At 47.1% G+C, this 12,445-nt stretch overlaps 2 protein-coding genes across 12 annotated transcripts in view; one reads left to right on the top strand and one right to left on the bottom strand.

Moving 5' to 3' along the window:
• The window catches only part of LOC105079746 (myomegalin-like), a 90,688-nt gene extending 87,957 nt beyond the window's left edge, over nucleotides 1–2,731 (bottom strand). For 4 of the 6 annotated variants that reach the window (XR_012509180.1, XR_012509179.1, XM_074370216.1 and 1 more), the window contains exons 1-3: nucleotides 2,599–2,731; nucleotides 754–870; nucleotides 292–430 (exon numbers count right to left, since the gene is read on the bottom strand). Coding sequence is in view for 3 of the 6 variants with exons in the window: in XM_074370216.1 (XP_074226317.1) it covers nucleotides 292–430; nucleotides 754–870; nucleotides 2,599–2,601 (259 nt within the window). In the remaining 3 variants the exon portion in view is untranslated. Of the gene's footprint in view, nucleotides 1–291; nucleotides 431–753; nucleotides 871–2,094 lie in introns of all 6 variants that reach the window. The other 2 variants (XR_012509181.1, XM_074370217.1) reach the window with 2 other exon arrangements.
• Nucleotides 2,732–2,751: 20 nt separating this feature from the next.
• LOC141578637 (NBPF family member NBPF4-like) overlaps nucleotides 2,752–12,445 on the top strand; it is a 30,321-nt gene continuing 20,627 nt past the window's right edge. For 2 of the 6 annotated variants that reach the window (XM_074370211.1, XM_074370206.1), the window contains exons 1-3: nucleotides 2,752–2,888; nucleotides 3,931–4,152; nucleotides 10,294–10,504. In XM_074370211.1, coding sequence (XP_074226312.1) covers nucleotides 4,075–4,152; nucleotides 10,294–10,504 — 289 coding nt within the window. In that variant the 5' untranslated portion in view covers nucleotides 2,752–2,888; nucleotides 3,931–4,074. Of the gene's footprint in view, nucleotides 2,889–2,971; nucleotides 3,453–3,930; nucleotides 4,153–8,280; nucleotides 8,367–9,615; nucleotides 10,192–10,293; nucleotides 10,505–12,445 lie in introns of those variants that run through there. The other 4 variants (XM_074370210.1, XM_074370209.1, XM_074370208.1 and 1 more) reach the window with 4 other exon arrangements.

The following is a 12,445-nucleotide window of genomic DNA, read 5'->3' as shown; positions in this document are numbered from 1 at the left end:
GTAGTCAGTGAGAGAAACGATACTGGAGACACGGTGGGGGTGGAATACAGGCTAAGAGATATTTTTAGCAAGTTTGGCACTGAAGAAAGGTCAGATATGGGGCGGTAGCTATGAAGGAGCTACACACGTTAGAAAGGAGAATGTGTGGCTGATACGGACTAAGGCAGGGAACTTGAGGGCACAGATTGTCTGTGAAATTCCACCAACAGATACCTTCATAAGTAACTAGATTGACAGATTTTCCATTGTTTATTTCACAGTAAAAATAAGGTTTGTGCTCCAATAACTTACTTGTTGTCTTCGGTTTCTGGAAACTTCCTGACCCTGTGATTCTACTGAAGCAACTTTTTTCACGAAGAAGTAAGACTTCTTGGGTCAGGCGTTCCATAGCTGGTATGTGTTCAGGATCAACCAGCTGCATCTGCAGGTCCTAAAAGTCAAAAAACAAGTACAGTAAGAAAAATGCTATTCAGCAGAGGAACAAAGGAACAAATGCTCATGAAACAGTCTGCTCTACTTTTAAATGGGATATTAACAAGCCATATGAAGGTAATGATATCTTCTTTATGACATCTTAGCAAGTCTGATGTAAGTCAAAGAGAATATGGTAACATCAAGAGGCTCAGACTAACAGCGCATCAAGAAATAAGCACTGGCCACGGGACTCAGCGTATTCACACGTTGTCTGAAGATGCCCAATAGGTATTCTGAGCTGTAATCATGCCCAGTGGTCTTTAAAAAACTCTGAAAGACCTTGATGAGGTCTTCTCTAATCTGCATGTTCCTGGTCAGAGACTCCATATCAGAGGCCTGAACCTGCATCTCTTCTTCCTGCACAGCCATCTTGGACTGGAGGGCAGAAAGTTCCAACTGTGGAGAAAAGAAATCCTGGAGTCAGTGGGTAGAGGAAACAGTATGTGCCACAGTTATGTTTTAACACTGAAGCAAATGTTTTTCCGTATCATGTCACTATCAGCCAGTAATGCAAATAAAAGCCAGAGCATGAACAGTGTGCTACTGGGTCGGATCAACAAGCCACACTCTGGTACCCAGGCTGCTTTACGGGAAACTGTAACGTGGTTTAATGATGCCCTCCACTTTTGTTAGCACTATAAAACATACCAAATTTGTTTAATTAATGAGTGTATTATACTTCCTAAAAAATGAGTTACCATGAGCAGATGCACGAATAGAAGCTTTTCTTTATTTAAGTATTTTGGCTAATAGATGAAAAAATGATAGAACAGCTCCATTTTTGCAGCCTTAATGAATTAATGGCTACAGGCTTCAACCATCAATAGTTAACATCACAAGAGATCACCAAACACCACACCCCTCCTGGTGGAAGAACATGCCACCACCAATGAAGAAGTCCTATCAAAAGTTAACACTGTAGGCCCTAAACTTTCTATGTTGTATCTTCCATCTCTCCTCACCAGAGAATGACAACCAAATGGTTTTATTATGACAAATTTTACTAAACATCATGATAATTACCACAGTCGCCAGTATTCACTAGGGGCTCACTGTGTTCCAGGTCCTAATAAACACTCTGCATAGATTTAACCCTTTTAACAAACCTAGTGACCTGCTCCTGCCTACGTCTCCAACTTCAATACCTATAGCATTTTCTACCTCATTCATGAATCTCTAGGCACGCCGGACTTATCCTGTTAGGAATACCAGACTTTGTTTTGACTCAGATCCTTTGCACCTACTATTCCCTCTGCCTGAAATATCTTCCCCAGAGTTGCCTCCTTTCCATCCCCCAGCCTCAGCTTACACGTCATCTGCTCAGAGAAGCCTTCTCTGGCCGCTCTATCTCCCATAGTCCTCATCCAAGTTACTTTCTATTATTTCCCTCATATTGCTTATGCCCATCAGTAATTGTATTATGTATCTTCTGTTACCTCCCCACTAGAAATTAATTACATGGGGTCAAGGACTCTGTTGACCTGGTTCCCTACGCATCCCCAACACTTGCCCTGTCTTAGAGAAGGTCCTCACAGGGACAGACGATCATACGGTTACAAGACATGCGGTGTGAAGCCCCTTGCGGTGTAAGGTTCAGCGGGCACAGCCTCTGCCCTTTACCTCCGAGACCCAGGGTGACCCGACAAGGGGGGGGGGGGCACTGGCGCTGTCTCTGTGCCCTTGGCGTCCAGGCAGGGGTCTCCGACGTCCGGCGACGGACACAGTCCCCCTGGTCCAGCGGGGACGCCCCGGGCTGGGTGCCCCCCACCTGCTCGCTGCCTGGACCCCGCAGCCCAGAGAAGCCCGATACCGGGACCCCGACTCCTGAGGAGGAGCCGGCAAAATGCGGGGGACGCGGCTTTGAGGCGGCGGCGGGAGCCAGAGGGACTGTGGCTGTGCAGCTTCCTTCCTGGGACCGAGACCGTCGCGTCCGAGAGCAGCAGAAAGCGGGAGGCGGGAGCGGGAGAGCACGTCCACTCAGCGCGTATCTGAGGCCCAACGAGTCTCTTTCCGGCAGCGGCGGAGTTGGGGCTGCCGGATAAGAGTCGGTTGGGCGCGGCCTAAAGGGAAGGTCCCACCAAGACTCGACCTCGGATATCTGGATTCAGAGTCCAGAGTGCTCACCATGACACCCTGGCACCGCAGGACGGCCCGACGCCCCCCGCGGAGCCAGGCGGCGCTCAGCCCCGCGGGCCCAGGACCCGCCTCCTGCCGGGCGCTCGCTCACGCCGCCCCGAGCCCGCTTCCTCCGCGACGCCAGGGGGCGCCTCGCTCGCCTTCCCTCGGCGCGTCTCTGCGGGTTTGTACGTCGTGAGGGACACGAAGTCCTCTCGGGAATGTGCCACAGGCAGGGGTTTTAGACCTGCCCCAAATCCACCTGCTCTGCCGGGATTTCTAGGGTTTTCTGCCCTGAGGTAAAATTCCCACCCGGGAAGAAAAATGCAAAAAGTGTTCCTTTCCTCCTGTTTTCAGCTGTCCTCTTCCCGCTGCGCTGGGAGCTCTGACAACCCTCAGAAGAGCCCTTGGGGCTTCCTGGGATTGCCCTGCCCTGGGAGCAGAGGTGCAAAGGGTACAAGACGCGCCTGCTTCCCCTGGAGACAGATTCCTCTCTCTGTTGGGAGTCGTGTTCGAACCCCAGAGGCCCCTACGCGGCGCCCCGCCAGCAGCCTGGCCGCGCCCACCCTGCGGGGGGACGTCAGGGGTTTCTTCTGGGCTCTTTCCTCCCTGGCTTCTTTCTCCTCTTCAGTTTTCCGGGTCCCCCCTCTCCGGCCTCCTGCATCCCCAAGACTGAAGGCCTCGCTCGGCCCCGGGTGGGGAGCTCCGTGCGGTGCCCGAGGGACCTCTAGACGTTTCCACCCTTGGGATGTTTAAGGGCTTGAGTTGCCAGCTTGAAAGCTTCCAAGAGCAGCCCGTTTGGAAAGCCTTTCACAGCCTCCCTTTCTGCGGAGGGTGCAGCGCGCCGGCGGAGCGCAGGGGAGGTGGCACATGGGGGACTTCAGCCCGAGAGGCGGGGTCGGCACCTGCGGGGGCTGCGGGGCGGCGGGGAGCAGGCGGCCAGGGCCGTGGGCCCCGCCATGGGGCGTCCAGTGCCGCTCGCTCGTGTCAGGGCCCCAATGTCCCCCTCAAAACCCGGTGTGTCCAGCGCCTGAGGGTCTGAATGAGCTTCCAGCCGAGAAGGGAGGGGTTGAGGTGTAGGTTCCCTCCGCTTGGCAGCAGCATAAGATTTTTTAATTCTGCTCTGAGCACAACAGGAGCCTACGAAGACCTGTGCTAATTGGAAGACCTGTACTTCAAGCCCAGCAGGGAACGTTGTGGTCTTACTTCCACTCATTTTCCTGCTTCTGAGTCTCCCAATTTACCCAAGCCTCCCTTCAGAGCTGCTTTTATGCTTCAGGCAGCGACCTCCTCCTGTGGCTCTTAGTTCTTGTCCTCACTTGCTCTTCTCTGTGGGCGCAGGTGGGGCGGCTGTGGAAGCTCAGTCGTCCTGGGTACTGATGGAGCTCCCCCTCAGCACGACGGATTCTCAGGGTCTCAGGAGATGCCACGGGTCCCTCTGGACCTTCTGGAGCACCGAGGCCACCTTGACCTTCATGGTGGGATATGTGGATTCTACAGGACCTGCCATGCTGTTGGAGGCTGAAGGAAGGGCCTGGAAATCACCAACTTCTCAGACTCCAGGTTGGTGCACCTCCACAGTTAGTAACTCGCCATTACAGAGTGTCACCAACACTTTGATTTGAGGGTGTTGTATCCTTACCTTTGTAAAAAAAAATTAACAACCTTGCTTTTTAATTTTTTTTGACTTTTAAATTGATGTCTAGTCAGTTTACAATGTTGTGTCACTTTCTGGTATACAGCATAATTTTTCAGTTATACCTATACGTACATATATCTCTTTTCATATTATTTTTCCTTATAGGTTACCACAAGATATTGAATATAGTTCCCTGTGCTATGCAGACGAAATTTGTTGCTTATCTATTTTATATGTAGTAATGAGCACCTGCACATCTCCAACTCCCAGTTAATCCCTTCCTATCCCCTTCCCCCCTCTGGTGACCAAAAGTTGGTTTTCTATGTCTGTGAGTCTGTTTCTGATTCTGGTTTATAAATAAGTTCTTTTGTGTCTTTTTTTTTTTTTAGATTCCACATGTAAGTGATAGCATATGGTATTTTTCTTTCTCTTTCTGGCTTCCTTCACTTCAAATGACAGTCTCCTGGTCCATCCATGCTGCTCCAAATGACATAATTTTATTCTTTCTTATGGCTGAGTTGTATGTCATTATATATATATATACACACACCACAACTTCTTTATCCAGTCATCTGTCAATAGACATTTAGGTTTCTCCAATGACATTACTTTCTGCACAGGTTTAGCTTTACACATCAATTAAGCATGTATTACACAGTCCTCCGTTAAACTGTGTTCTCCTCACAATTTTAGTATCTTGCATTAGCGTGGTGCAAGAACGGATGGATACCATGATCACGAAGGAAGGTAGTTTTCCAAAGTGAGGCACCCCAAATCTGCTGAAACCTATCATTTCCCTGAATCTGGAATCTCGAGTACACAAATTCTACTACTGGGGAACTGTGTTTGAACTCTTTACTGCCATTTATGGTTAATAAAGGACCATTTTAATATATTTAATAGTTGGGGTAAACTCTTGGAAGGCATTTCTGGGACACATTTTCCCCAGAGGGCAAAACTTCCTGCTCCCCTTCTAAGTTGCTCTGGGGAAAAACATGCTGCATTTCTTTCAAGTGCCAGACTGTGTGCATCGACAACCCTCTAGATGAATTAGGATTAAGGCCCTAATCTATGAAACAGGAACACTTTATTTGAGACTAGTTCCACTTCCCATTTTCTGTTGGAAAGAGAGTTGGCCAGCTTACCCCTTTACTGCAGAAACACCAGCAGAAATCTTGAACTCAGGGAGCCCTGTGTGGCCAGGTGATGGCCTCTCCCAGCCCAGGGAAGACAGATGTTTCTGATAGCTTAACTGGCTTTCCTCAGTTTTATTTTTGTCTTTTATAACGGACAGGCAATACCCCCAACTCACAAGCAGTAGTATCTAGCACCGTGTCCGGTGCGTAGCAAGTCAGGCACAGGAACGTTTTGTACCCACAAGAGGAGAAAGATCTTGTGAGTGGAGTGCTTTCCGGGGTCTCTATTGGAACAACACAGTGAAGTTCCCGAGAGAGAGTCTGGGAACCGTTGCCCCTCCTTCAGTGACTGGTTTGCAGCCCAGGAAATTGAAATGTCCGGTGTGTCTTCCTGGCTCCATCGGGAACGTAAGTCAGCCTTGGACCAGTGTTTCCTTAGAGACACCTCATGAAAGTCAACACATACCCTTTGGCCAATTTGTAGTCATGTTCATCCTTTGTTGAGGGACCTTTTGGGGAATTAAAGTAACCAAGGCTGACATGCTTCTCAAGGGGCATGTCCACTCATGGAGAACTGGTTTTTAGCACAGACCTCAAAGGAACATCCCCTCAGTCCTTGGGCAGGGGCCTATGGGACTTCTGCATCCCCTAATCTAGACTCAGACAGTTCTGTCCTTAGAAATAGTAGGGTGCTTTTAAAATGCACGCTTTAAGAGCTTTCCTAGGTTCACAGTTTCACCCTGGTCGTGGCTGTGCTCCTTACTGTGTAAAAGTCACTTCAGAATCTTGAGAGACATTTTGCAGCTTGGATTTGTTAAAAGGGTGCCACATGAATACAGAGTAATGGAAGCTGGATTTACTCTCCTGAGAGAAACAAAGAAAATGACAACAAAATGGGTGGGGTACAGGAAACAAATATTTTCAAGAGACTGAGCTTCAGGCAATAAAGGTTAGTGAGTGATCCCTGAGAAATGAAAGGCAAATAAGTGAGCCCCACAATCGCTCTGGTTTCCCACCTGGAGAGAGTTTCCAGCAAAGTAGAGAGAGGAGACCAAAAAGAAGCCCCATGGATTTTACCGCGTCGAGGACAATGAGCTGAGAGTCATTGTTTCTTCTCATAATCTCCCTTTCACATGGAGCCTTTCGGAGTTTGATGTTCTCACCTACTGATAACCCACTGTCCTGGGAAGAGTCATGTTTAAATTCCGTTCAGAAAGGAATGTGTCCCCTCAGTCTAAATCTCCCAGTAGTATTAACACCATGCTTTACCCACAGGGACCCCATAAATGCTCATAAATAATTAGGTACATGAATTGATGCCTGAATTGAGCTGACGCTACCAGCCAAACTGATTTGTTCTCATGTTGGAACTAAACAATCTCAGATAAAGAGTATTACACTCAGACAAGGTTACTCTGAGACCTTCATAATCAGGCAAAATAAGGCTACCTCCTAATTTTGTGCAGGCACAGACAAACCAAGGTCAGTATGCAACCGACAAAATCCCAAATTTCCTCTTTTCTAAGGGAATGTTTTTACTTCTTTACTTCAGTCACACACCTGCTCATGCTGACTAACAGTATTCAGTATGGAACAAACCCTGCTTCCTCCCATCCTCCTTCATATCATCCAACCAAAACCCAAATCTGATAAGAGACTCTTTCTGACACCCTTTTACTTAGACCATAACGTGTCTTTTTGACTGCCAAGAACTGAAAACCCTAGTTGTTTAATGAGAAGAGTGTTCCTAGTGTTTGCCTTAAGTGAATTCACAGCAGCTTTCCAGGAATGAGCAGCTGCAAAGAGAGCCCCAAAAAGAAAGGTTATATTGTCTGTGAGATAGCTAGGCTTGGAACTCCAGAACTTGTTTTTATTCAAAAAAAAAAAAAAAAAAAAGAAAAGAAAAAGATTCTTTCTGTCAAACCCTTTAATAACTAATGTGAACCTCAGGAGTTCAGACAGGATTTTCCCATGTCTTATTGAATAGAGAGATTGAGGATAAGGTTCAGAGAGAAGGTTATTAAGGGAGAATGGGCAGCACAAACTTAGCTTAAAAAGACCTGGGATCTGTCAAAACAAACAAACAACCTTAATGCACTTGAACCAGCAACCATTGCAGTAACAGGTGAATGAGCTCAAAGATCACTCAGGGAAGGAGAGAGTCACCTTGTAACTCGCATCCTTCCCATGGTTTTGTAGCCTGAAAAGGGGGATGTTCCCATGAGATGGGTCACTGGGACATAGCTGGGATTGGCTGGGCTGGTGGTTTCACAAGGGTGACAATGGCCACAACCTCCACGTGTTCCACTGAGCATTCATGACTCAGTGATGGAAGGAGAGAGCAGATTACTTTTCAACTCTCGAGACCCACCTCCATCACAACCCAGTTCACACTGAGGGCTGATAGTACTGTGTGAGGAAACTCAAAAGTACATTCTGTCCAGTCAAAAATAGTTGTCCAAATTCTTATTAAAACAAGGTAATTGAAAACGAATTCATTACTTCACTGACATGCATAGCGTCCTAGTGCAATATTTGAAGTGCTATGAAAATATCGCTGTATAAATCATTTATTAAGTAAGTACCAGCTTATTTAAAAACTTCAAAGTCCCAGGAGAGTTTTCTCAGGGAGGAAAGCCCGGATTCAGGCTGATGATTTATTTTATAGTTATTACTGCAATGGGAAGCATTTTCTCACTAAGACTCAATCCAGAAAGCATATGTTCTTTATAAAAATGTTATCATGGATACAAAAAATGAGGATTCTATAAAAACAATCTGAGATGACTTATGTAGGAGAAAGAGTGCTGCTCAACTCCACTGGTCCACAGAGACAAAGGAGACTCTTCATGCACTTATACAAGCTGTAGGCCCATCTGTGCCTCTAACATACTGTAATAATACAGAGACCTTCAGTTTACAGGTTAAAGTGAATGAAGGTGATGACAATGACCACAGCTTATCAGGAAAATATGACTTTGGGCTTTTGCAGTTGCAAATGGGTATGTATAAAAGGACAGTATGCGATTTTGGAAGATACTTTGGCAATATATTTGATTAAAATGGCTGTTGAATATTTAGTCCATGTGCTGCCAATCGCTTTATAGAGTGACCAGCCTAGTTTGACTCTAGCCAACAGTGACTATTTGGAGAAAAGTCAGGGCCTGAGAGAAGAGCACATCGTACCAGGAGTGGAGCTGCTTGTGACTTCAAGGAAGCCGGGTACCTTTTGTGAGCCTTTGGGTTCATCAGGGTAAAGTGAAGGAATTTGACACATTTTTTTTTCCCACAGAGAATTTCCGGCCCCACAGACACCACAAAATAGATTTCTGTAAAGCCTCTGCTGGATCTCACACACCAACGGCATTAAGCAGTGTGGTGGGAGGATGGCATGGGGCGGGGAGAAGACAAGCTTTCCTAAGTGGCTGAGGTAGTCCTCCATCTTTAACCTTGACACAAATGCTCAGGGGTACTTGGGAACACCCATTGCACTCTCAATTCAGGTTAGTCCAGCAGCTAAAGTGAAGAGAGTGATGCTGCAGAGTGTCTCCTAAGTCTCAGTGTCACCAGACCCAGAAAGGGACAGATGCTGAGCAAGTGAGGACTTCCTTTAGAACCTCACTTTCCCCCGCCTGCCTGCCCCTCTCCTCTCAAGCTAATCTTCTATGTCCCTGAGCACAAGGACACACGAACACTAAGGATCATCAACCCTCCCTGATCCACGACCTTGAACTTACCATGTTTTATTTGTGGAGTGGAGCCCAGGGCAATGGCGTGAGGAAAACTCAAAGAGAGCTATCAAGCAGAGTTCCATGAACACTGCTCTGCATCCCTGTCTGTTCAGTATGTGGGTGAACTGGATGAATATAGAACAGCATCATGCTGACAAGTCTTTCCCAAAGACATGGTCTCTATACAACGACATGTGCAGAATTTGTTTTCATCAATCTGACAGCTTGGAAAACGATTACGTGGAACTAGAATGCAATTCATACGTGAGAATTATAAAATACACTGTTTAGAGACATTAAGAAAAACAAAAATAGAGTAATCCACACCTGGAGGAGGAGTTTATAACACTGGCATGTCAAACGTGACAGAAATTTATGGAGCCAGCAAGCTGCCCCAGTGAGATAAGGATCTGAAATAACACAGGGATGCAGTGAACAGAATATTGAGTCAGGACTGAGAAGACTTTAATAAATTAATTATTCGTTCACTTAACATTATATTCTGCTCTTTGTCCTACAGTTTTTATGAGTTACACAAAACTGGCAAAGACCCAGAGAACGACGCCATGACATTCTACAAGTCTGACATCTTTCACTTGCGAAAAAGCCATAAGGCCTCTTACCACTTAAAGAGAAGGTGGTGTGACTTCATGACAGCCCTTAAGAAAATAAGACTTTTGAGAAAACAATTTGTCTCTTCGTATTTTTATAGACACAGGAGAAGGAAAATGACAGCAATGCTTGGATAACTTTTGGGAAGAGATAGGTTGGTGCTATCAGCACAAGTATAGAAAGCCATTAAGAGTGGCTGGAGAGAGGGTGTCCCCATTGTGGCAACCTTCACGAGACCCCAAGCAGTGTGGCCTAGGCAACTAGAACACAGGGGCCCCCAGGATTCCATGGCCACCCCCCACCATCCAGTTCTGTTATTGCAACTGCAGACGGTTACCTGGCACTCCGGGCCCCGCTCCATCACTCCTGTTAGAGTCTGCGCAGCAGGCAGTGCCTGTGGCCCTGAGCTCTGTGCTCTCGAACGTTGTTTTTGTGGTTCCACATCCTCAAGTGTTGTGAGCTGGTGATCAAGTTGTTCCCAACAGTAAGTTGAGTACTCCTGCTTTTCCTCATGCCTCAATCCTGATTAAACTTATGTGATTTCGCTTGTTTTTAATCCATCATATGCTGGGTTTCTTCTCCCCAGTCCCCGGCTCTACCTCTTCTGCCGCACGTCACCATGGCAGGATCTCTTGACCCTTCGTGTGGTCCGAGGGCAGAACTTACAGTGCTGGAGATCAACCAGGAGCTGCACTTAGAGCTGACCAAACAGAAGCAGGACTTCCGAGATCTCACCCAGAAATTCCTTGTATGCCAAGCTACTACCTACTGCCTGGCCAACCAGCTGCAGAAATACAGTAAGTCCTAAGGGTCGTGGTCACCACCTGGTGAATGATCACTTTCTTTCCTCTCAGAAACTGAAACTCTCCACACTTTATCTTGCACCCCTTTGTCAGTATAAGTGTCATGCTGACCACAAACAAGGCAGGAAAGGCAGAAGTAGCTATTTGACACTCAAGTCACTGAGGATGGGCAAACTGAGGCATAAAGCGTTGAGCAAATTGTCCAGGCGTGTGGTGAGCTGTAGTGTGAGACTAGAGCTAACATTCCACTTATTGATGCCTATTGATATCTCTCTAGAACAAGCTAAACACTGTCAATTGGAATCTTTTCTGAATTGTATTTGGTCCTGCATCACTGTTGGCTAAACGTCTGGGACTAATGACTTCCTTCAGTACAAGCTTCCCTGAGGTCGCAGTGGCAAAGTACTGTGCCAGTTACACTGGGGTCACGTGGTGACAGCACACTCTGGGGGAAGCAGGTGATAGTACCTGCTTTGAAAGAACTAAAGATGAGTCAACTCCTCATGGAAACCGTGGTCTCCATGAGTGATGCCATCAAGACAGGGGCTCCCTGGTGAGCGGGAAGCTGTGTTTCCTGGGTGCAGGGTCTCCTTCCTGAGTCCCAGGAAGTCATGCGACACCCTGTGGTGAGACTCCGGATGTTCTCTGGGGAAATTAGATAATCTGCATCACCCAATCTGTCTCTTCCTGTGCTGGTGAAACTTCAGTGATGTGTGTCAGCAGGAAATCCAGGTGACCCTGAGAGTTGGATCATGAGACATGTGGCGAAAATGAGAATGAGGGTAAGTGGGAGAGAACACCATTGCTAGGAAAACCCACGCCGGTATGTGGGGCAGGCCCTTCGCTCCCACAGTCATCCTGGTATTTGGAAGCACAGTTGCCTGTTCAGTAGGAGGGGTGTGTAGTGACAAAAGGAATCCTGAGGACTCGGGGGAAATACACAACAAGATGATTGGAGGAATCTGGACAACTCTGGGTTTGTGTCATTTGCTTACAATTGATTTTCAGTAAACCGATGGTTAGGGTGTACTTAATGAAAAATGACTGAAACAGAGAAACTAAATGTGAAGCCTGCTATTTGAGAAAGTGAAGAGGTGCACTTTGGGGAAAGGATAAACTATGTTTTATTTACATCTTTCCTTATCAACCTAACATAATTTAAGAACCATGTTGTGAAGGTGAAGAAGGAAAAGGGTATCCCCCAGGACCTTGGTGTCAAGGTCACACAGTGCAGAGGTGAAGAACACAGACTCTGGGCCAGGCTCCCTCGGCGCACATCCACGCTGCATGTCTTTCTGTGCCTCGGTTTTCCTCTCTGTCCACCCAGTGCTGCTGCATGTTTGAGATGGAATAAATAGTCAGTAAATTGTTCTAGAACTCTTACAACACTGCCTGGTACATTGTAAACGCAGGTCCTAGTACTACTGCTTCTACTAACACACATCATCCTAGTATTTCGGCTCATGTCTTTCAGGTCCTCACAGTTTAACGCAACATATTTCACACAAGTGTATCCAGATGAATTTTTTTTTAACCTCTGAGGTACTTCCTCAGTACTGAAATCCCTGCACAAGGGAACCATCAGTCCCTTAGTCCTAGGGTCCACCCCAACCACACAAGAAGCCACCGCCTCATGCCCCTGCTCAGTGTTTCACCTCCGAGGTTGCAAGTCTTGTTAGACTGGCCCATGATTCACGGTCAGTCTCAGGGACTGTGACTTCTGACCTTTCCTAATGGCAGTTAGTCTGTCTAGTTCCCTTCTGTGCCTTGCAGCTTCTCTTTCCCCAGCTCTAAAATGGGGAGGAACTGAATGCCCCGCAGTGGGGAGGCTGAGGAATCAGATGTGGAAATCCCTGCCTACAGCCTGCTACCGCAGTTACCTCTGCCCTTGGGATGGACCCTAGCTCCTCCCTTGAAGGCAGTGACCACAGCAGG

The sequence above is a fragment of the Camelus bactrianus genome, chromosome 9, assembly GCF_048773025.1.
Source record: "Camelus bactrianus isolate YW-2024 breed Bactrian camel chromosome 9, ASM4877302v1, whole genome shotgun sequence".
Taxonomy (NCBI): Eukaryota; Metazoa; Chordata; class Mammalia; order Artiodactyla; family Camelidae; genus Camelus; species Camelus bactrianus.
This window is presented reverse-complemented; position numbering and strand designations above follow the sequence as displayed.